The sequence below is a fragment of the Physeter macrocephalus genome, chromosome 19 (assembly GCF_002837175.3).
Source record: "Physeter macrocephalus isolate SW-GA chromosome 19, ASM283717v5, whole genome shotgun sequence".
Classification (NCBI taxonomy): Eukaryota; Metazoa; Chordata; class Mammalia; order Artiodactyla; family Physeteridae; genus Physeter; species Physeter macrocephalus.
In genome coordinates this window covers 46,045,767-46,071,173 of record NC_041232.1, presented here as the reverse complement: position 1 = coordinate 46,071,173, position 25,407 = coordinate 46,045,767, and the positions used below count along the sequence as shown (strand labels likewise).

The 25,407-nt window shown below is 31.8% G+C and overlaps 1 protein-coding gene across 1 annotated transcript in view; it reads left to right on the top strand.

Moving 5' to 3' along the window:
* CCDC178 (coiled-coil domain containing 178) overlaps positions 1-25,407 on the top strand; it is a 379,522-nt gene that overhangs the window by 67,616 nt on the left and 286,499 nt on the right. The window contains exons 10-11 of the mRNA XM_024120576.1: positions 20,577-20,672; positions 20,891-21,027. Coding sequence (XP_023976344.1) covers positions 20,577-20,672; positions 20,891-21,027 — 233 coding nt within the window. The remainder of the gene's footprint in view (positions 1-20,576; positions 20,673-20,890; positions 21,028-25,407) is intronic.

The following is a 25,407-nucleotide window of genomic DNA, read 5'->3' as shown; positions in this document are numbered from 1 at the left end:
TCCTGTACCAATTTGCATTCCTACCTAGAGTTAAGAATGGGTTTTTTTGCCAGTTTCTATTATAAGGCTCTTGAATTATGTTTTCATTATGGCTTTTAAAATTAATCTATAATTAAGAGTGAGACTGAGCATATATTTAATGGCATTTTGGGGGGAGGGTCATTTGTATTTCCTTTTCTGTGAAAAACCTGCTATGGTTTTTACCCTATACATTGAGCGATGGTTTTTTTAAAATTGATTTGTAAGAATTTGTTTTATGTTACGGATTCTAAATATTTTAAAGTTACATGTTAAAAATATTTTCACCCAATCTTCTTTCGTTTCTTTATGGTAACTGCTGATGAAGAGAAACTTCAGTTTTAATGTAGTAAAATTTATAAATATTTTCCTTTGAGCTATGTTTTTCTGAACTTTTAAAACAAATTTTTTATACCTTTGAGTCAAAAAATATTCTTTCGTATTTTATTCTAAATGGCTTGAAATTTTGCTTTTCATGTTTACGTAATGCTTTTAGATTAAATATGTTTAAAATATTCAAAATTGAGTTTTTTCTCATTCTTTCATTTACAAGTTTAGAAGAAATAAACTATCTGCAGAATTTTAGGAATGTATATTTTACTTGACAGATATGAAGCATAATCAATTTGAAATTCATATATTGGTATGGTGTGAAGTGAGGTTCCAATTACATTTTTTCTTATATAGAAAACAAATTGTTATACCTTACTGTATTTACCTATATATTAATATTTAGAATCATCTGTCACATATGGGGCTTCCTTATTTGTTTTGTGTGGATCTCTTTTTCCATTCTCTTTTTAATTTGTTTGGTCTACTTAACATGTTTATCTCCATACTTAATGTCTACATTAATAAACTTCTGTTATGAGCTTTGCTTATCTATTATGATGAATTCCCCCAGTCTTACATTTCCTTATGAGTTTTAGGCTATTCTTGACCTTTGTGCTTCCATTAAATTTCAGCATTTTCTTGTTCATTTCCTGCAGAAATTTTATTGGAATTATGATTGAAATCTCATTCATTTATGTATTATATGATGGAGAAATGAAATCTTTATGATGGGGTCCTTAAACACAAACATGATCTATCTCTCCATTTATTTGGGTAGTTTTACTAAATTGGACCTTAACCAATTTCTTGGAACTTCGTCAAAGGCAGACTGTCTCTTCAAAGTCAGCCTATGATCAGTCAGACAGATTAACCCTTCTAACTGCACTAAATGTTAAAGTTATTTATTTTGAATTGATTTTTAATGTAATTCTGATTTGTTCATAAAGGTAGTATATATGGTAGATATTATTTATATTTTGTTAAGGCTTAATTTATTTCATAATATACAGGTAAATTGTATAAATTTTTGATTTTGGAAAGATGCTTTCTCTGATAGTGGAGTGCAGTTCTACATAGGTTCATTTTGTGAACTGTGATAATTGGGTTATTTAACTCTTTTATATTTCTGATTTATTTTCTGATTAATGGATCAATTGCTATGAAAGCTGTATTAAAATATATCTCAGTATGATAGTGTATTTCTTTATTTTCATTTTTTTCTATCCATATTTTTGCTTTACATAATTTGAAGCCATATTTTAGATGAAACTAAGTTTAGAATGTTTCTAATTGATTTTTTTCTTAAGATGTGTTTTATTTATATGTTTTGGGGCTATAAATTTTTAGAATTTTTGGAACGCATATTTCACTTACAGATGTGAAGCATAGTCGACATCATTAAATTCTTTTTGAACAGTTTAAGGACCATATGATCCTTTCCTGACACATATTCTATTTTCCATCATGTTACGCCTATCTTATTTAGTAATTCCTGTATTAAGATAATTTCTTATTAATTTACACAATAAATGTTTGATAATATTCATTCCCAGTTTAACACATGGCTCTTTCTTTTTATCAGACATTTCTAATTGGCATTGTTTTTTTTTCTTGTTACTAAAGTGTATCTTTTACAAGCTTCTTTAGCAAGCTAGATTGGAATTTCTCAAAATTTTCTTTCCCGGAAAATTTTTGTATTTTGTTTTTATTTATGCAATGTAGGGGATATGCACCTGAGTTAAGATGGGAGTGACTTACACCACTGCATAGGCAATGTAGAAGAATCCAGAAATAGGCAAGGGCTGAAAAACACTAAACTAAAACACACTGGGCTGAAGTGTCAGAGGGCATGAGTTGGGATGAGTAAGTTAGAAGAAACTGATCTTAAATAGGTAGTAATACACGCCTCTCTGGAATCTGCCCTTGTTTTCAACCTCCAACTTCTCTCTTGCTGCCTCTTTCCCTCTAACTATTCTCTAGCTACCAGACAAACTGCAAGACACCAGAATGTGCCATGGGTTTCCTTCTTCCAGCTTTTCATAAATACTGTTCCCTCTGATTATGATGTCAGTGTTTAACTCAGCTCATCTTCTCAATCCTACTGTTGTCTGGCTGAATCCTCTCATCTTAAACTTCAACTTGGAAAATTGAAGGAAAATTCTTGGAGAAACCATTTCTTCATTTTGTTCTGTCTGCTTTGAACTCTCATTGTACTCTGTGTTTACCTCCATACTTGTACTGGTACTGGCACCAACAGTCTGTTGAAATCAATGATTACTTGTATACTTCTTTTTAGATTATAAGCTTTTTAAAGACAGGAGATGCATTGTGATTTTTGTTTTCTTTGTGTAACTTGCACAGTGCCTGTCCCATATTAGGCACTCAATAAAATGTCATAATAGACATTCAAAAAAAGCCATATTAGGCTAGTCGAATGAGTGAATTTACTAATGAATAAAGGAAGGAAGGGAGGGAGTGAGGGAGGTAGGCAAGGAGGGAGGAAGGAAAGAAGGAAGGATGGAAGGGCAATGGGGGAAAATAACTTCACCTTGTGAGTCTGGAAAGCACTTGATGAGGTGGAATGTAGACTGTAGACATTGAAAAATATATAATATAATGTTAAATAGTTATGACCTCAATTTTCTAATCATGTTAAAATTTATCATTTATAAAAATATCACTGGTAATAAAATATTTTCAAAGAGGGAAAATTCATTCACTAAACCTAAAATCACTTTTTTTTTGATCATTTCTAAAATGGCAAGTCTGGCCCTCCGTAACAAAATGTTATTTTTGATGAGATTCTGTGAATGTATTTATGAAGTTAGTAGTATTTTTCAATTATGGAAATCATTTGTGGGCTATCATACTTTATAGAGAAGATGAGAACATGATGACGTTTAGATATACTTTTTTTCTGTGTCTTCCTCATTACAAAAACCTTTAAGCTAGATTTGCAAAGTGGGCATATTAAGCACTCAATTAAAAGCAATGATGTGCATCATTTCCGTGCATTATTTTTTGGTATGCAATCGGCACTTCTAGTTCAAGAGAAAAATAAAAGATTTGTGCTGCCTAATTTCACACACAACCTAACTGATCTTTTAAAATTTCAAGGCATATCGTGCTTTCAATTTAGAGTCTTTACCTCATTAATGTACACTTTTCTCTAACTAGTGTTGTCATTGTATCTATGAAAATACATTTTTCCTGTCTCATTTCTGCAAACAATGGATTTTGTAACCTAGAAAACATCTTGAAATTGGTTAAGTACTTTAAAAATATTGTCAAGATCAAATTTGTTTTAAATGTAGAAGTAAAGCTGCTTTTCTATAATTTTTCCCCATATTTTCTTTGAAGTCTACTTCTCCCATAGTTCAGGAATATTTTTTTAGAATACAATTTCATCATCTGCAACTCTTTGTTTCTTGTGATATTAAAGAAACAGCTATCTACGTTTCATTTTATCCAGTCATTTGATAAAATAATACAATATGATGTTTAAAGATATAGAAATCCTTTGTGATTTTCATATTTTATTAAACAATGACAGGCATACAAAATTTTTTTCATAATTTAGTTTACAGATAAAGTTTGTAAATAAGTGAATTCCTCTTACATATATGATATTTTCATATTTTTGGATGTTGTATTTTTTAGTAGACATTTAATATTTATTGCTAACTTATTGCTCTAGGCACTATAAGTATAAATCCAAACACCACAAAACACCTATTAAACTATACCTTTTGATTAATATTTTTATTTCAAAATCTTTCAAATTAAGCAGTTTATTTATTAAAAATAAATAAGCTAATAATTATTATTAATACTATTAATGTACCGAATAGGAAACCAGTCTAAAGAAGCAGAGTGATTTATCTCATGGACACAAAGTTATGAAGTGATACAGCCAAACTGCAATGCAATTTTTGTTATCGTTTTATTATACAATATTTATGTGTTATATGGATAAAATGTGGTAACATATATAAAATTACACATTGCTAATTTTTTTCACCATAAGGTTTTACTCTCTTATGTCTATATTTTATTGTGCAACATATGTATAAAATATTAAATAACATCTATGAAATTGGCTTTCTTTATTTCAATTTTTATTTTAAAGAAGTTGTTAATGTTATCTAAATATTGATTTCAAACATATGCTCATTATCATTTTAAAGATTTTAAAAGTATACTTAGGTTATAAAAACTTATCAGGAGTAGATTACTTTCACAGAATGTAAGCATCTGTAAAGATGATTTTAAATGGTTTCTCATTTGACCCATTGAAATGATGTATTATATTAAAATTAAATCATTTTAAAATTCTTAGGGTGAACTCTGCTTGGTTATGGTTTATTCTTTTAATTTACTGCTGAGTTTGATTTGCAATTATTTTATTTAAGATTTTGCATCCATATTCATAAGTTAGTCTGTATTTCAGTCTTCTTAATTTGTGCTATATTTGATAGATTTTCTTATCAGGATTATGCTGGTTTTGTAAATGAATTGTGAAGCTTTTCTCCCTTTCTGTTACCTGGAGAATTAAGATAGATTTAAATAACTTTTTCTTAAAATTTTCATAGAACATCTTGATGAAAATATGACTGTTGCTTTTAATTTTTTTAGATTGTTTGAATTATTGTTTTATTTTTCATGGACAGTTGTTTTATTTTATGATGATTAGTCTTATCAGGCTATATATTTATCCTTGATTTTCATTTATAATTTTTAATGTTCCTAGAAATAATCCAAATGGATTAAAAATTTCAAATGTAATATAATATGGTATAGAATTCTCTTTTATACTTTAGCTTATCTCTTATTTCTAATCGTATGTGTATTTTTCACTTTTTAAATGAGATTTTTCAAATTTTTAAAAATTGAATTAAAAAATAGAGATGGCTCTTGGACTTAGTAATTCTACAATTTTCCAACTTCTGAAATGTTAATGTATGTTTCTATAATTATAATTTTCTTTTTGTTTCTTTAAGTTTATTCTCTTTCCTTTTACTTTCCACTTTCCTGTTTTGAATGCTTCATGTTTATGGTTTTAAATCTTTCCCTAAGATAAATTGTATTTCTTGTTATACTTTGCAGCAAAACCCCTTGAAAGGATTTTCTGTGTTCATTGTTTCTATTCCTCTCCTTGCAATCCCACTTTAGATGATTTCCAGTCAGGCTTTCACCACTATACTACACTGCAGTTGCTACTAATGGATCCTATTTTCTTCCTTATGATCCTTATAAAATTGGTGGGATTCATTACACAAACTATTATCTAAAATTATTTTAGACACTTTTTGAATGGCACAAATACTTAATTTTATCCCTCAAAGTTTAGAATGCACTCATGTGAGTAGAAGAAATTACTGATCTATGATCTCACTATTTAAATATAGTCACTGTTAATATTTGTTTTATATAGACAGGCTTGTAGTATAGTTTAAAAGGATATTATATGCATACAGTAATGATGACATGTTTCTCTTTATATAAAAACTTATTGCATAATCATCTTATATTTTACAATATAATTTTAATCATTGAGAGTCTCTTAGTCCCTTGTTACTGGACATTTAGTATGTTTTCAGTTTTTAAGTATTATAAACAAAGCTGTTATAAATGTCTCTAAAACTTTAAAATATTAACATAATTACTAATTTTAACAAAAAATATTGTGATGGAAAAATAATGAAAGTTGAATCGTGGTATAGTATTACAAGTTCAAGTAAAAATCATATGCCTTATATTTCTGATAAGTCTTAAATGATTTGCCTGCATTTTCACATTTTCCAAAATTCTGAAAACTTTTAACTTTGTCCTTTTCTCAGCTCACTTTTTTAAAGACAGTATTTCCATTAATTAAATTTCTTGGCTTTCATATCATTAATCCTATAGAGGTATTATCTACTGGAGCTTGTATGGCAACTAGTTTGTAATTTAAGATGTGGGTTATACTATTTTACTCTTTACTTCACTTCAAATGTTGTTGATATTGCCATTGATTCATCACTTAAAACATTAACCAAAACTACATAATGACTCTTGGTGTTTACATTGTTTTAAATCTAGGGGGTTTTCCCCTTGATATCATTTGTGATTTAAGTTACTTATTCTTTGGAATGAAAATTCCTTGATTTTGTCTTTATCGAACATTATCTATATTATAAAAGAGATAGATTTTGGAAATTTTATAATTGATGAGTGAAATAGCTAAGAAAATTTACTGGCATTGCAATAAATAGCACAGACTTAAAATCACTATTGCTTTGTATGCATTTGGTGCCTTATGATTAACTTTTAGATGAAACAGTCCATTGTGATTTTGTAAATATTATCTTCATCGTCCAATGGATTTCTTGTACTCCACTGTCTGCTCTTAGAGACAATTCCTGTGTATTAACTATTGTAAATATTGGTTGCTTCCAATAGTATTCTTTAAATGATAACAATGCTACAATCTTATAAATTGTTATTTTCTAATTGTTGTGTTGGTTTTGTATATGTTAGGAAAAAAGCCTATAGTCTATGTCATTGCTAAAATTTTAGTTAATATTTTTGGGTATAACTTAAAAATATTATTCAATTACTTTTTTATTAGAGTATAATTGCTTTACAATGTTATGTTAGTTTCTGCTGTATGGGGAAGAAAATCAGCTATATGTATACATATATTGCCTCCCTCTTGGACCACCCTCCCGCCACCTGCATCCCACCCATCTGTCATCACAGAGCACCGAGCTGAGCTTCCTGTGCTTTATAACAGGTTCCAACTAGCTATCTTTTTTACACCTGGTAGTATATATATGTCAGTCCTAATCTCCCAATTCGTCACACCCTCCCCTTCCCCCACTGTGTCTACATGTCCATTCTCTACATCTGCATCTCTATTCCTGCCCTGGAAATAGGTTCATCTGTACCATTTTTCTGGATTCCACATGTATGTGTTAATGTATGATATTTGTTTTTTCTCTTTTTCACTTACTTCACTCTGTATGACAGTCTCTAGGTCTATCCACATCTCTACAAATGACCCAGTTTCATTCCTTTTTATGGTTGAGTAATATTCCATTGTATGAATGTACCACATCCTCTTTATCCATTCATCTGTCACTAGACATTTAGGTTGTTTTTATGTCCTGGCTATTGTAAATAGTGCTGCAATGAACATTGGGGTACATGTGTCCTTTTGAATTATGGTTTTCTCAGGGTATATGCCTGCAGTGGCATTGCTGGGTCACATAGTAGTTCTATTTTTAGTTTTTTAAGGATCCTCCGTACTGTTTTCCACAGTGGCTGTATGAATTTACATTCCCACCAACAGTGCAAGATGGTTCCCTTTTCTTCACACCCTCTCCAGCATTTATTGTTTGTAGATTTTGTGATGATGGCCATTCTGACTGGTGTGAGGTGATACCTCATTGTGGTTTTGATTTACATTTCTCTAATAATTAGTGATGTTGAGCAGCTTTTCATGTGCCACTTGGCCATCTGTCTGTCTTCTTTGGAGAAATGTCTGTTTAGGTTTTCCACCCATTTTTTGATTGGGTTGTTTGTTTTTTGATATTGAGCTCCATGAGCTGTTTGTATATTTTGGAGGTTAATACTTTGTCCGTTGCTTCATTTGCAAATATTTTCTCCTATTCTGAGGGTTGTCTTTTTATAGTGTCCAGTCTTACATTTAGGTCTCTAATCCATTTTGAGTTTATTTTTGTGTATGGTGTAAGGGAGTGTTCTAATTTCATTCTTTCACATGTAGCTGTCCAGTTTTCCAAGCACCACTACTGAAGAGGTTGTCTTTTCTCCATTGGATAGTCTTGCCTCCTTTGTCATAGATTAAGTGACCATAGGTGCGTGGGTTTATCTCTGGGCTTTCTATCCTGTTCCATTGATCTATATTTCTGTTTTTGTGCCAGTACCATAGTGTCTTGATTACCATAACTTTGTAGTATAGTCTGAAGTTGGGGAGCATGATTCCTCCAGCTCCATTTTTCTTTCTCAAGATTGCTTTGGCTATTCGCAGTCTACTGTGTTTTCATACAAATTGTAATATTTTTTGTTCTAATTCTGTGAGAATACCATTGGTAATTTGATAGGGATTGCTTTGAATCTGTAGATTGCTTTGGGTAGTCTAGTCATTTTCACAAGATTTATTCTTCCAATCCAAGAACATTGTATATCTCTCCATCTGTTTGTGTCATCTTTGATTTCTTTCATCAGTGTTTTATAGTTTTCTGAGTACAGGTCTTTTACCTACTTAGGAAGGTTTATTCCTAGGTATTTTATACTTTTTATTGTGATGGTAGGTAGATAGGATTGTTTCCTTAATTTCACTTTCTGATCTTTCACTGTTAGTGTATAGGAATGCAAGAGATTTCTGTGCATTAATTTTGTATCCTGCAACTTTACCACATTCATTGATTAGGCCTAGTAGTTTAGGGGTGGCATTTTTAGGATTTTCTATGTATAGTGTCATGTCTTCTGTAAGCAGTGACAGCTTTATTTCTTCTTTTCCAATTTGTATTCCTTTTATTTCTTTTTCTTTTCTGATGGACCTGGGTAAGACTTCCAAAACTATGTTGAATAAGAGTGGCAAGAGTGGACATCCTTGTCTTGTTCCTGATCATAGAGGAAATGCTTTCAGTTTTTCACCACTGAGAATGATGTTTGCTGTGGGTTTGTCCTATCTGACCTTTATTATCTTGAGGTAGGTTCCCTCTGTGTCCACTTTTTGGAGAGTTTTTATCATAAATGGGTGTTGGATTTTATCAAAAGCTCTTTCTGCATCTATTGAGATGATCATATGGTTTTTATTCCTTAATTTGTTAATATAGTGGATAACATTGATTGATTTGTGTATACTGAAGAATCCTTGCTTTCCTGGGATAAATCCCACTTGATCATGCTGTATGATCCTTTTAATGTGTTATTGGATTCTGTTTGCTAGTATTTTGTTGAGGATTTTTGCATCTATATTCACCAGTGATGTTGGTCTGTAATTTTCTTTTTTTGTAGTATCATTGTCTGGTTTTGGTATTACGGTGTTGGTGGCCTCATAGAATGAGTTTGGGAGTGTTCCTTCCTTTGCAATTTTTTGGAAGAGTTTGAAAATTTGGGTGTTAGCTCTTCTCTAAATGTTTGATAGAATTCACCTATGAAGCCATCTGGTCCTGGACTTTTATTTTTTGGAAGATTTTTATTTACAGTTTCAATTTCATTACTTGTGATTGGTCTATTCATATTTTCTAATTCTTCCTGGTTCAGTATTGGAAAGTTGTACCTTTCCAACAATTTTTCCATTTCTTCCAGGTTGTCCATTTTATTGGCATAGAATTGCTGTAGTAGTCTTTTATGATCCTTTGTATTTTTGCCGTGTCAGTTGTAAGTTCTTCTTTTTCAATTCTAATTTTATTGATTTGAATCCTCTCCCTTTTTTTCTTGATAGGTTTCGCTAAAGGGTCATCAATTTTGTTTATCTTCTGAAAGAACCAACTTTAGTTTTATTGATCTTTGCTTTGTTTTTTTCATTTCTATTTCATTTATTTCTGCTCTAATCTTTATGACGTATTTCCTTCTACTGACTTTGGGTTCTCCTTGTTCTTCTTTCCCTAGTTGCTTTAGGCATAAGCTTAGATTGTTTATTTGAGATTTTTCTCGTTTCTTGAGGTGATATTGTATTGCTATAGACTTCCCTCTTAGAACTGCTTTTGCTGCATCCCATAGGTTTTGTGTCGTCGTATTTTCACTGTCATTTGTTTCTATGTTTTTTTTTCATTTCCTCTGATTTCTTCAGTGATCTCTTGATTGTTTAGCAGTGCACTGTTTCGCCTCCATGTGTTTGTGTTTTTTACAGTTTTTTTCCTGTAATTGATTTCCAGTCTCATAGCATTGTTGTTGGAAAAGATTATTGGTATGATTTCAATTTTCTTAAATTTTCCAAGGCTTGATTTGTGACCCAAGATGTGATCTATCCTGGAGAATGTTCCATGTGCACTTGAGAAGAAAGTGTATTCTGCCACTTTCTGGTGGAATGTCCTATAAATATCAATTAAACCTATCTGGTCTATTGTGTCATTTAAATCTTGTTTCCTTATTTATTTTCTGTCTGGATGATCTGTCCATTGGTGTAAGTGGTGTGTTAAAGTCCCCCACCATTATTGTGTTCCTGTTGATTTCCTCTTTTATGGCTATTAGCATTTGCCTTTTATATTGAAGTGCTCCTATGTTGGGTTCATAAATATTTATAATTGTTATATCTTCTTCTTGGATTAATCCCTTGATCATTATGTAGTGTCCTTCCTTATCTCTTGTAACAGTCTTTATTTCAATGTCTATTTTTCTAGTATGAGTATTGCTACCCCAGGTTTCTTTTGATTTCCATTTGCGTGGAACATCTTTTTCCATCCCCTCACTTTCAGTCTTTATGTGTCCCTAGGTCTGAAGTGGGTCTCTTTTAGGCAGCATATATATGGGTTTTGTTTTTGTAGCCATTCAGCTAGTCTGTGCTTCAGGCCTAACAACCAGTAAGATAGGAACAGAGTCCCACCCATCAAAAAAAATGAGACGACAAAAAAATATGTTACTGACGACGGAGCAAGGTAAAAACTACAAGACTAAATAAATGAAGAGGAATAGGCAACCGACCTGAAAAAGAATTCAGAGTAATGATGGTAAAGATGATCCAAAATCTCGGAAATAGAATGAAGGCATGGATCGAGAAAATACAAGAAATGTTTAACAAAGACCTAGAAGAACTAAAGAATGAAGAAACAGAGATGAACAACACAATAACTGAAATGAAAAATACACTAGAAGGAATCAATAGCAGAATAACTGAGGCAGAACAATGAATAAGTGAGCTGGAATATAGAATGGTGGAAATAACTGCCAAGGAGCAGAATAAAGAAAAAAGAATGAAAAAAATTGAAGACAGTCTCACAGACCTCTGGGACAACACTAAACACACCAACATTCAAATTTTAGGGGTCCCAGTAGAAGCAGAGAAAGAAAAAGGGTCTGAGAAAATTTTGAAGAGAGTGTAGTTGAAAACTTCCCTAACATGGGAAAAGAAATAGCCACCCAAGTCCAGGAAGCGCAGAGAATCCGATACAGGATAAACCCTAGGAGAAGCACACCAAGATACATATTAATCAAACTAACAAAAATTAAATTCAAAGAAAAAATATTAAAAGCAGCAAGGGAAAAGCAAAAAATAACATACAAGGGAATCTCCATAAGGTTATCAGCTGATTTTTCAGCAGAAACTCTGCAGGCCAGGAGGGAGTGGCAGGATATATTTAAAGTGATAAAAAGGAAAAACCTACAACCAAGATTACTCTACCCAGCAAGGATCTTATTCAGATTCAACAGAGAAATCAAAAGCTGTACAGAAAAGCCAAAGTTAAGAGAATTCAGCACCACCAAACCAGTTTTACAACAAATGCTAAAGGAACTTCTCTATGTGGGAAACACAAGAAAAGAAAAAGATATACAAGACCAAACCCAAAACAATTAAGAAAATGGTAAGAGGAACATACATATCTAAAATTGCCTTAAATGTAAATGGATTAAATGCTCCAACCAAAAGACACATATTCAATTACTTTTAATTGAAGTTTCTTTTAGAAGGGTGTGATTCACATATCCCTTAAATTAGAAGGAAACTTAAGGATGTTGTCCTCCCAACCACCTCAGTGTAGTCAAAATAGAGAAGTAATTATCTAAAAAGATTTTAGATATACCTCCTCTACCATCTAATGGAAAAATATATATACGTATATCATATTATACTAACTTACTGATTTAAAATTTATTTTTGGTAGTCTTGTCATTGTTTATCTTGGAATCTTCCAGGGAGAATATTATTTTATCTTCAAGTAGAGATATGGTTATTCCTTCATTATTTTTTATGCCTTTTAATTTTTTGTCTTCTGTTTACATTGGTCAATACATGAAGTACAGTGTTAAATGATAGTAAAGATCATGGGCATCCTTTTTATGTCCTTCTCTTAAAGGGATTGCTGCTAGTTTTTTCCCTTAAGTAAGAGACCAGCTTTAAGATTCAATATACATTTTATTATGTTAAAAAGTATTTATCAGTTTCAATTTATTGAGTATTTTTTAAATTGGGAATGGATGTCAGTTTTTGTCAAGCCTTTTCTGCATTTGGGGACATGTTCATGTAATATCTTCTCTATAAATATAGTGAATTATATTGATGGATTTCCTAATGTTGAACCTTGAATTATTAGAATAAATCTCATTTGGTCATAATATCCCATCCTTTCTTAAACACATTCCAGTTTTCTTTTTTGTCTCACCATTCAACCAAAATATCTCTGATTTAGGTCAACAGTGATTTCCACATTGCTAAATCTAATCATTGTTTCTTTGTTCTTATGTTCTTTAACTTACATGTAGCATTTAACCAAGTTGGTTATACCCTTATCTCTGGAAACATTTTTCTCTTGGCTCTAAGAACACATACTATTCTTGTTTCTTCTTACTTTTCTGGATTCTTGTTCTCAGTTTCCTTTACTGGTTTCTCTTTATCTCTCCACACTCCAGACATTTGAGAATCCAAGGGCTTATCCTCTTATTATAAGCTTTGTATATGTAACTGCCAACCCAGTCTCCATTTAGATGTCTAGTGGGTTTCTCAAGCTTAACTTTTTGAAAATTAAACTTGATATCCAATTGCATTATACCTGCAACCTTCCCCATTTGAGTTTATGACAATTCAGTCCTTCCAGTTTTTCACACCATGACCTTCAAAATACTCATTAAAATTATGTATTCATTTATGTTGGGAATTACTTGTCCAAATATGCATATGTTCACTTTTCACAGATCATGCCAAATTTTTTCCCAAAATTGTTTTACATTTCAGACCACCATGTGTGAGAATTCCAACCTCAGATTAATACCATCATCTAATATTAGCTTTTATTTATTTATTTATTTATTTATTTATTTATTTATTTATTTGGCGGTATGCGGGCCTCTCACCGTTGTGGCCTCTCCCGCTGCAGAGCACAGGCTCTGGACACGCAGGCTCAGTGGCCATGGCTCACGGGCCCAGCTGCTCCGCGGCACACAGGATCCTCCTGGACCGGGGCACGAACCCATATCCCCTGCATCGGCAGGCACTCTCAACCACTGCGCCGCCAGGGAAACCCTATTTTTAACTATTGTGCTTTTGTTGAATTTATCGTACTGTGGTTTTAAATTTGCATTTCTATGATGACTCATGAGGTTGAGAATTTTTAAAGCAATTCATTTAAAGCAACCTTTAATGTTGTTTTAATCTGTCATAGAGTGTTGGACTCAGATTTCTCTTTCACATTCTGGTTGTGACCTTCACTTTACACCTTTTAGGTACTCAATTATCTCATCTGAACAACTAGATGTGTGTTAATTTAATATGTTAATAATCTACAAGAGAGATTAGGGTTTAAGGTGTTGATTAAAGGGGAAGTACTTCATGAAGTTGTTAAAATTATTCACTGAATTAGTTCAAACCACCAAATACACTTACATGCTCTCAGATTTGTAAATGGGTGATCAACCATTAATCTTTAATATGGGCTTTTCGGAAAACTTCTCACTCCCTATTAATTCAATTAGAACTTCAAGTCCTCTTGGGTAAAAAATTCATGTTTCTACATGACTTTTATGATTGAGAACTGCATCAAAAATTAGGATATACCACAAAGATGTTTTCTCATTCAAAAACCTAAAATGTCCTAATACAAATTTAAAATGAGTATTGTACATTAGGGGAAAAAAATAAATCCAACAAAACTGAAGCCATGGAATACACCCTTTAATCATGTCAAGTTAGATGTGTCTCATTTTCTCAATGACTTGGTTACAACTTTATCTGAGAAATGCATTCAAATATGTTGCAGTATCTAAAAAGCTTGATTAATAGTTTTTTCATGATTATTTACCAGGCAATAGTAATAATGAGTGGGTATGAAAGCTTGAATATCACTTAGCTAAGTAATTTGGTAATTTCTGAAGAAAATTTTTGGAAAATATTTCAAAGGCTTCTTGAAACAAAAATTTATAAAAAGTCTATTTTCATTTGGTTTAGAAATCAAATCTAATGTTCAATTACCTTGTTAATTTATATACAGGTAACTCATCTTATAATTTATTGAACTTCTCGTCTTAAAGTTATAGCATCAGCCCAAATATTCCTTTAATTAGGGATAGTAATTCTTCTAAAAATTATATTTAGTATTTCTTTTGGTAAATTGAATACATTTAGTACTACTTTTAAAAATTTTTATATTAGCTGTTTATTTCATAAAATTGTTTTTAACTTTATTTATTTATTTATTTATTTTAAGATGATGTTGGGGGTAGGAGTTTATTAATTAATTTATTTATTTTTGCTGTGTTGGGTCTTCGTTTCTGTGCGAGGGCTTTCTCTAGTTGTGACAAGCAGGGTCCACTCTTCATCGCGGTGCGTGGGCCTCTCACTATCGCAGCCTCTCTTGTTGTGGAGCACAGGCTCCAGACGTGCAGTCTCAGTAGTTGTGGCTCACGGGCCTAGTTGCTCCGCGGCATCCTCCCAGACCAGGGCTCGAACCCACGTCCCCTGCATTAGCAGGCAGATTCTCAACCACTGCACCACCAGGAAAGCCCCTAATTTTATTTTTAAAGTTACTCTTTGTAATATATAATATTGGATTTTAACTTACAATAACAATAGTTTCTTTTTAAATAAATTAGTTGACTTAAGAAAATTGTTAAATGTATAATAGTACAGGAGGTATGGTATGTAAATGTGAATAAAATAATAAAGAGGATTCAGAAATGGTTTGGAAAGCAATGTTCTTTTGAATTATTTGCTTTGTCATTAATTTCAGGATTTTGTTGCCTCTTAGAAATATTGGCCTTGTATTTTAATTGTATAATTCAGTGGTTTTTAGTATATTCACAAGTTTATGGAACTGTAACCACTATGTAATTTTAGAACATTTTAATTATGCCCAAAAGGGACCCTATACCCATTAGCAGTCATTCTCAATTCCTTTCTCCCCTTAGCCCTTAGCAACCAACAAATTTACTTTCTGTCTCTATGGATTTGCTGCTTCTGGGCATTTCATAGCCATGTTGTAGAATCTATCAGTACTTCATTCCTTTTTTATGTCTGAATAGTACTCCATTGTATGTATATATCACATTTTGTTTATCCATTCATCAGTTGAAGGGTGTTTTGGCTGTTTTTACCTCTTGGCTATTATGAATAATGCTGCTATTAACATTGATGTACAAGTTTTTGCATACATATTGTCATTTCTCTTGGTTATATACCTAGAAGTGGAATTTCTGGGACATATAATTGTATGTTTAGCATTTTAAGGAACTGCCAACTATTTTCAAAGTGACTGCAACATTTTATATTCCCACCAGCAATCTATGAGGTTTCTAATTTCTTCATATCCTCAGCAATAATTGGTATTGTCTATATTTATTTTTAAAACCATCCTATTGGGTGTGAAGTGGTATCTTGTGGTTTCGATTTGCATTTCCCTAATCACTAATGATATAGAAAAATTTTTCATGTGCTTGTTTTCCATTTGTTTATCTCCTTTGGAGAAATGTCTTTTCAAATCTTTTGACCATTTTAAATTCAGTTGACATTTCATTATTGAGTTGTAAGTATTCTTTATGTAGCCTGGATATTAGACTCTCATCAGATAGGTAGTTTGAAAATATTTTCTCCTACTCTGTAAAGTGTCTTTTCACTTTTGATAATTCTTGAAGCCCAAAAGTTTTTAACTTTGATGAAGTCTTATTTTTCTATTTTATCTTTGGTTACCCATGCTTTAAGTGTCATATCTGAGAAACTGTTGCCTGAACCAAAGTCACAGTATTTATGTCTATCTTTTCTTCTGATATTTTAATCATTTAAATTCTTACATTTAGGTCTTTGATCCAATTTTAGTAATTTTTGTATGAAGTAGGGGGTCCAAACTCGTTCTTTGCATGAGGGTATCCAGTATTCCCAACAGCACTTTTTTAAAACACTATTTTTTCCCCATTGCATTATCTAGACACCTTTGTTGAATTCAGTCAACCATTGATTTATTTAGGGACTCTGAATTCTATTCCATTGATTTGTATGTCTTTCCTTGTGCCAGTACTACCATGTTTTCATCACTGTAGCTTTGTAGGATGTTTTAAAATCCAGAAATGTGAGCCCTCCAGTTTTTTTCTTTCAAAGATTGTTTTTGCTATCCTGGGACCTTTGGGTTTTCAAATGTATTTTAGGATTTGCTTGTCAATTTCTGAAAAGAAGTAAACTAGCATTTTGAAAGGGGATTGCATGGAATCAGTTGATCAATTAAAGGAGTATTATCATCTTCTAATCCATGAACAAAGGTGTCTTTCCATTTATTTAAGCCTCTTCAACTCTTTTCAACTATGTGTTATAGTTTTCAGTATATAAATTTTGCACTTTTTAGTAAAATTTATTCCTTATAATTTTATTAATTTTGATGCTACTGTAAATGAACTTTTTTCCTTAACTTCATTTTTGGATTGTTAATTGCTGTTGTATGGAAATAAAACCAATTTTTCTGTGTTATACCCTGCAAGTTGCTAAACTTACACTAGACTCTAGTAGGGTTTTTTTTTGTAGATTCATTAGGATTTTCTATGTATAAGATCTGAAAATCTGCAAATACAAGTGCTTTTATTTCTTTCCTCCCAATATGGAAACCAGATTATTTATTTTTGTTGCATAAATACTCTGGCTAGAACCTCAACTACAATGTTAAAAATGAGTGGTGAGAGCAAACATCCTGTTCTTCCTGATCTCAGATGGTAGCATTCATTTTTCATCATTAAGTATAATGTTTTTCATACACTTTTATATCAGGTTGAGGAAATTTCGTAGGTTTTTTTTTGTTGTTAGTTAAGTGGTTTCATCATGAAAGGGTGTGGAATTATGTAAAATAACTTTTCTATATCCATTGAGAGGATCTGGTGAATTTGATTCTGTATTATATTAATACAGTATATTACATTAAGTGATTTTTGCATGTTGAAACAATCTTGCATTCCCAACATGAATCCTACTTGGTTGTGGTGTATAATCCCTCATATATTACTGGATTGTTTGCTACTATTTTGTGGAGGATGTTTGTGTTTATATTCACAAATGGTATTGGTCTATAGTTTTATTTCTTGTGATGTCTTGGGCAGGATTTGGTATTGGGTAATATAGCCTCCTAGAATACTTCTTTCCTAATTTTTAAGAGTTTTTGAAGAACTCTTGTTAATTCATCTTTTAACATTTAGTAGAATTCACCAGTGAAGCAATCTACTCCTGGCCTTTTTCGTGTGGGAAGTTTTTTGATTATGAATCTCTTTACCTGTTATATATGTATTCAGGTTTTCTATTTTTTCTTAGCAGTTTTGGTAATTCATGTCATTTTAGTAATTTGTCCATTTCATCTTGTTTATCTAATTTGTTGGCATCAAATGATTTATAGTATTCCATTATAATCATTTTTATTTTTGTGAGGTTAATAGTAATGTCCCCTCTTTAATTTCTGATTTTAGTAATTTGACCTTTTTTTTTCTTAGTGTATCTAGTTTTCTTAAATTTCTTGACTTTTTCAAATTACTGTCTTTTGGTTTTATTAGGTTTTTGTTGTTTATCTTTTTGTATACTAGAACTCATTTGTTACCACTCTAAACTTTATTATTTTCTTTCTTCTACTTTCTATGGGTTTCGTTTGCTCTACTTTTTCTGTTTCCTTTAGGTGTAAAATTAGATTATTGGCTTGAGATCTTCTTTATTACAGGCATTTACAGGTATACATGTGCTGCTCTAACTTCATCCAAAAAGTTTTACTATGTTGTTCTTTAATTCTCATTCATCTCAGAGTATTTTCTAATTCTTGAGATTTCTTCTTTGACCTGTTGGTTATATAGGAGTATACTGTTTAATTTCCACATATTTTTGTATTTCCAAATTTGATTCTGTTACTGTTAATTTCATTCCTGTGTGGTTAGAGAAGATACTTTACATCATTTTAATCTTTTAAAATCTAATGTGACTTGTTTTATAGCCTAACAGTTAGTTTACCGTTTGTCCCAATCATTGTCTACTGTCTCAGGTGGCCACAAAGTTAATCAATTGCCTGTGCTACTTAAAATTTTGACAGTCATGGCTTGGGAGAAAATTTCCTGGTGAGATGTTTTGTATTGGGAGAGCTCTGTATCAAGAAAATACAGATGTCCTTGCAGATGGAGTCATGCAAAAAACCACCAGACAGGTCAAATAATGACAGTTCTGTGAGAATGAGGCTTTGAAAGCATTCCAGATCAGTTCTGCTCCCTCTGGTGGCTGCCCAACTGATGGGTTTCTCCACAAATGTGTGCTGTTCAAGGCTATCATGGACCTGGAGGGAAGGATTAGGACAAGTTAAAACACCACAAAGCTCATACCTCTTACTCAGATTAGACTGATTATCTTGAATAGGTGCTCCCTATTTGCTGGAAACCTTCACTTAATTTCCAGAGTTCTGAAAAAAACCTCATTTTGACTCTTTTTTCTTGGCCAGTTTTCTCATTACCTTTATGGAGAAGAGTTTTCAGATATTCTTAATGCACCATGTCCACTGATACCCTTCATAAGGGCTATATCTCAGAAAATTGGGCTTTTATTTTACATTTTTCTCAGTCTTATTTTTCCTTCAGTCTTGTTTATGGTGTGTTTTTCCACACAACTTTTGTAAAATATGCCATCAGACATGTCAACAAATATTGGTTTACTTGACGAGGTGACATTATCCTTCAGCCCAAGATTATACAAATAAACCCATATTGATTACTCTAATAATTTGTACTGTTTTGTATTTGCATTTAGGTTTTTATTAATCTGAAATTTATTTTTGTTATAATGTGAGTTAGATGTGAAGTAGAAAGATAACTTTGTTTTTCTTTTTTAAACAGAGGTTCTACATTCTTCCAATTCATTAATTAAAGTAAATGATTTCTCTCTCACTGAATTCAAATACCATTAGGTCTATTTCTGGGCTCTAGTTTTTCCTTCTGTTCTTTATTACAATGCCAAAAATAAATACTCCTTAATATAGTGGTATTATAAGATGTTTTAATATCTGGTAGCAAGTTTCCCACATTATTCTTATTTTTCACATACCTCTTGGCTAGTCTCACATACCTTTTCTTCCATATGAATTTCATTTCATGAAGTTTCAAAGAGAATACTCCTTTTTATCATGTCTTATATTAATTTTGTGGTAACTGACAGTATATCCTATTAAACCTTTCTATGAAATATCATTTTTTCTTGATTTAAGCTTTTAAATAAGAATTTTTGTTTGCTGTATTATATGTCCTCCCTTTTGTATTGAATTTATTTCCAAATACTTTATATTTTTGACCAAAGTTTTTAAGTATTGTCACAATATATTTAACAGATTATTATAGATAATATATCTTATAGATATATTATATCTTATAGATATAAGCTGTTAATTTCCTTATGACTTTTTTCCAAAAATCATTTATTGTAGTTTTAAATAGAATCTTCTGTCTTCCTGGGTATTCAATCATATCATCTAAAATTGAAGACATATTTTCATATTCAATATTATACTAGTAAAATTTAGTTTCATTATCTACTTGCATTTAGCTAAATTTCACAAAACAGGATTAATAACAATGGTGATGAAAGATAATCTGGTTTCATTTTTTGAGTTCAGTGGGCATGGGTTCTGTATTTTATGATTTATTTTGATATTTTATGTTCATTCTTTATGTTATATTTGGGTATGTTTTCCTTGTGCTAGTTTAAAAATTATGGAAACTAGATAGTGAATTTATCAAATGGCTTTTTTGTGGAGTGTTGGCCATATTTATGTTATTTTCTTTTTTAATTTGTTGGTGAGAGCAAAGATTTAAATTTTCTAATTTTTATCAATTCTCATAACATAACTAAAATGCATTCTATTTTATCATGATTATGCATTTGTATACTGTGAAACTTGATTTTTGCTATATTTTATTCAGACTCTTGCATCAATTTTCATAAGTGAAAACAGCCGATGGTGAAATTTTAATCAATATTATGTTATAGTTGCATAATTTGAAAGATAATTTCTTACTTTACAGAAGAATGGAAAGCTCCACAGTTTATTGTGTGTGTGTATGTATTTTTTCCTTAGCTAGAAGATTTGAAAAGAGTTTATGATCAACTAGACTGGAAGAAAAAAATTTATGAAAATGAATATTTGGAAGCACTTAATAATTTTTATGCCACAGTAAGTTGATGTTTCCCTGTTTCCCACTAGAGCTCCATTCTCTATTCCCAAGTATTAAAACTCATACAACTAAAAGTAATTTCATTATTACACATTTTTTTCTTTTCCACTCAAAAAGAAAAAACAATGTGTAATAATGAAATTACTTTTAGTAATTTTTATTTTAAATCATTTTTACGTAAACATGTTTAAATAATTCTTTTATTCTTTTTTTAAAGAAAAGAACATGGGATATTGAGCTTTCTAATATCGCAAAAGATTCTTCAGATGTCTCAATAGCATATTCTCAATTGATGGAAGAAAATAGAAGACTGGAGATCGATATTGAAACTATACTAGGTTATATCAGTGACAGGTAATATTGCAAATATGATTTTCATTCTTATATAGCATATCTAATATGTTAAATATAATAAATCATTTTGTGTTCCTGGTGTGGTATGATGGTGTTTGTCTTTATCATTAGCTTAAGTTTTATTTCTATCCCAGATGTTGCTCTTTTATGATTCTGAATCCATTTAGAAAAATCAAAATAATGAAAAGTGATTCATACCACTTCCTTTGAACCTATTCTCTTATACTCAAAGATACTTTAAAATGTGTCTAATCAAGCTCATGATCTCCTTCAGTCAGTACTCAATTCTTCCCTGAAACTACTAAACTAGATTTCTTAGCTCATAAACTTATGAGTTTTCTTGATTCTCCTTTCTGTTTCAACCCTCATATTCAACATGTTAACATTCAACATGTTAACAAGAAATGTTCCATATACTAAAATAATACTAAATACTAAATAATACTAAATACTAAATAATAAATACTAAATAAAAATACTAAATAATTTTTTAATCTATCTGTTTCACTACTGCACCAGCACTCTGGTACAAGCTATCATCATGTCTTGCATGAACTTGTGAACTGGTGATTTCCAAAGCTGTTTTTGTGCATAATTGGTGGTATAGTGGTGAACATAGCTGCCTTCCAAAGCTGGTTTACCTGCAATAACTGTGCTCCCTTTCTAATCCATTATCTACATTGTGGTAGGTGCGTTCTTTTTTCTTTTAATTTTTTTAACACAAGTATGATCCGTTTCCCTCCATACTTGCATTAATTTTAGCAGGGGTGAGGGAGCAAAAGCCCCTCTTTAACATACCCCACAAGGTTCCTGAGTAGATAGGAATGCCTGGCTCTGCAGTCTCCTGTCACACCTGGTTCAGCCTTATTATTTGGCTCAAATACAATGGCCTTACTTCAATTTCTCTTATTCGTCACGTTTTTTTCCGGCCCTTAATGTGTTTTAATGCTAATTCCTTTTCAATAAATGTTTTTCCTCCACCTTCTACCTAGTTAATTACTACTTTAAGATTTCAGCTGAGAAGTCAGTTCTGGGTAGCTTTCATTGACTGTCTAGTTATATCCAATTCCTCTATTATGTGTGTATATGGCATACATTTTTTTCCTTCATATCGCTTGTCATATTTGTAGCTTTGTGTGTGTAAATATTTGACTGGTGTCCATCTTCCTCAACAAATGGGAAGATCCATGAGGGCAGACATAAGCCATGACCATATTTTCTTCATCATTGAATTCTCATCATCAAGCATAGTTCCTGACATGTACTATGCTATCTATCATTAATTATTGAAAGGAGGGAAAGAGGAAAGAATGGAGAGAGGTGATGATGATACTGGACAATTGTGTAGGAAGTTTGATAAGATTTCTTAGTGCTTATTTTATCTTTGGATGATAGAATGAAACCATTTGTAAAATTTATCTGTATGTTAAATATACTTTTTTAAAGAAAGCAAAAGGAACATTATTTTCTAAAGGATAACCTAAAATTGTAGTTGTAAACTTTATTTTATTTTATTAAGAAAGAGAACCAGAGGAGAAGAAAAACCTGAAGAGTGGGTAAGCTAATGACGAGACAGCTCTGGAGAAAAGGAAGAGTGTGATAGTTACATTTTATTACATTATCCAGCACTAGCGAGCACCCGCCAAGTCTTAGTGGTACTCAAGTATAAAGGTTTATTTCTCACTTGTACTGCAGCTTAGCTGTGTCTGCTATGTGTGTGATTCATGTAATTTCTACTTCTCAGATGCAGGGTGAAGGATGGGATCCTGCTAGGGCATGTTGCTCTGGTAGCACAAGTGCATTAGTGAGATAACTCAGTGGCTCTGTAGCTTCCACAGGATGATAAATGTTACTCCTGTTCACACTCCGTTGAACAAAGCAAGTCATATGGCCAGGCCCCATGTCAGCTGGTTGGGAAGTCTAATCCTGTTAAAAAGAGAGATAGTGAACAATTGGGAACACTGGTACAGTCTGTCACACGCAATAGGAATGTAGCAGCCCTGGTTATAGAGGATTTCCGTAGTATGCATTATGCTTGTTCAGATAACATCTTAAGATGTCACATTTTTTTCCTCAAATTTGTACTTGAAACAAAATTAAATGGATGATTTTAGCATCAGATTACACAGTGCTGAACAGAGAATCAGTGAAAAGTTTGTAACATGAAGGAGAGATTAAGAGATGTGCAGGCAAGAGTCACATCTGCCACATACCTACGTGATGTTCCAAAGGGAGAGAAAACAATGGACAGAGGCAATATGTGAGCACATAATCAGCCTTTCATCTTGTTTTTTCAAGTCTCTTACTAGGATGGATAGATAGATAGATAGATAGATAGAAAATAGATAGATAGATGCAAAAATAATTACTCATTTCCAAATTTCATTTGCTTTTCTTCCAAATCTTCTAAGTCATTTTATGATTCCGTTTGATGCAAATACTTAAAGCTTATCTTTTACTTCTTAAACATAGTATGAATAGTTATTTTATAATCTGCATCCAATAATGTAAATTGGATGTAGTCTTTGTAATCTACTTCTGTATCTAATTCTTCTAGCTGATGCTTTTGCTGTCTCTTTTCCCTGTGCTCTTGGCTGTCTTTACTGTGTGTTGTCCATTTTCTTCTGGAAACCATTTGTGGAAAATCTTTGAGTCCTAAGATAAAGTTGAGTTAATCATTTGCATCCTTATATTTTTGAGAGGTTCTATTTTGCAATTTGTGTCCTTGGATATGCCCAGACTTTCTTTTCGTTTCCCAAACCATGATATTCAAAGCTCCATTTTATCAAATTTCCAGGGCATTCAGAGCAAAAGTATCTTGTATGATCTTTTTATCCCTTTGATTATAATGCATATTTAGTGTAGAAAAGAAAGTGTAAAATGTTCAAAAACAGATTGAAAACCTAAAATCATGTCAATAGATAGAGGTAACACTATTAATATATTACTGATTTTTTCATTCTTGATGAACCTGTGTTCTGATTTTATTCCCATAATTGAATGTTTTGTCACATTGTTATACAAATTTCAAATACATCATTTAAATATCTGTACAAAAGTCTATTAGTGAAACTTGATTTTTGCCAGGATTACTCTAATTTTTATATTTAGGTTTTTATTTTTATGACTTACTGTAAATACATATATTATGTTCAGAAATCTTAGCATCATTGCTGTTTAAAATTTTTAAGTAGATTTATAGAAGTAGATTGGCTATAATATTTAAAAATTTCTAACCTCTCTCTAAAACTGCTTTCCAGAAATATACCACTTATTGAAGCTGAGCAGTTCATGAGCTTGTTCTGCTAAGCACTTATGCTAACATTAAGTACTACTATTGTTTAAAAAAAAATCTATTGCAATACAGTAAATGAAAAAATATATTCTCAATATTGTTTCAAACTCCATTTCTCTGATCGCTAAGGAGGTGGAATATTTATACATCCTATCTTGAATTCTACGTTTTCTAAACAATTATTATGTGCTTCCAAGGAGGAAATAAAGAATTTAGGATTCAGAGAAGCAAAATAGCTAACCTGATTCCCACAGCTAGCACAGCTGGCATTTGAAACCTGATTTTTTATATTTTGATTCAGGATTTTTCTTATGTCATCTTTTGCAATTTAATTTGACTTCAATTTAAATGGCCTTTAGTGAATACTCAAATATGATTATTAACATGTTAGTCCAATAATAATAATCCCAAATAGTAGATCTAACATTAAAATTGAAATTCTCTTAGGGCACAAGTAAGAGTGTGGTGAGTTCACAGAGCTGTACTTTTGACTGTGTAGCTGGAGCTCAGAGCAAGTGCTTTACCTAACTTGTGTTTGTGTATATGTGTGTGTGTGTGCACGCACCCACGTGCATAAATTCGTACGCATGTGTTTCTGTGTGGCAGGCAGGCAGGGACAAATATTGAAGGTAGGGAACTAAATATCAGGTAATGAATCATTTTAAGGGGTTTGGAATCTGCTGAAGACTATGGAAATCCACTAAAAAACTCATATGGTCACATTTCTCTTTTAAAGACATCATTTTAGTGGTAGTTGGATGAGGTAAGGTTTGGGACCTCCCTCCCTAAGGGAGGATATTTTTTAGTCTTGTTGCATGGCTTTTTTTTTTTTTTTTTATGTGACCCAAGCATTTGTGGCTATCTCTTTCAAAAGGTTTCAAGAGGTTCAGAATCCCACGCTCTTGATTCTTCCTTTAACTTTCTGAAGCTGTTCTTTCTAGGAATCCTCGTTTATCTCTGCTGGTCCCCTGATAGATTAGCTCAGAATTCTAAACACAGCCCATTTGCATTCTTGATCTACTCCCTATCACAGGAATTTTACCTACTCTCATTATTTTAACATGTATCATATTTTTACTTTTTAA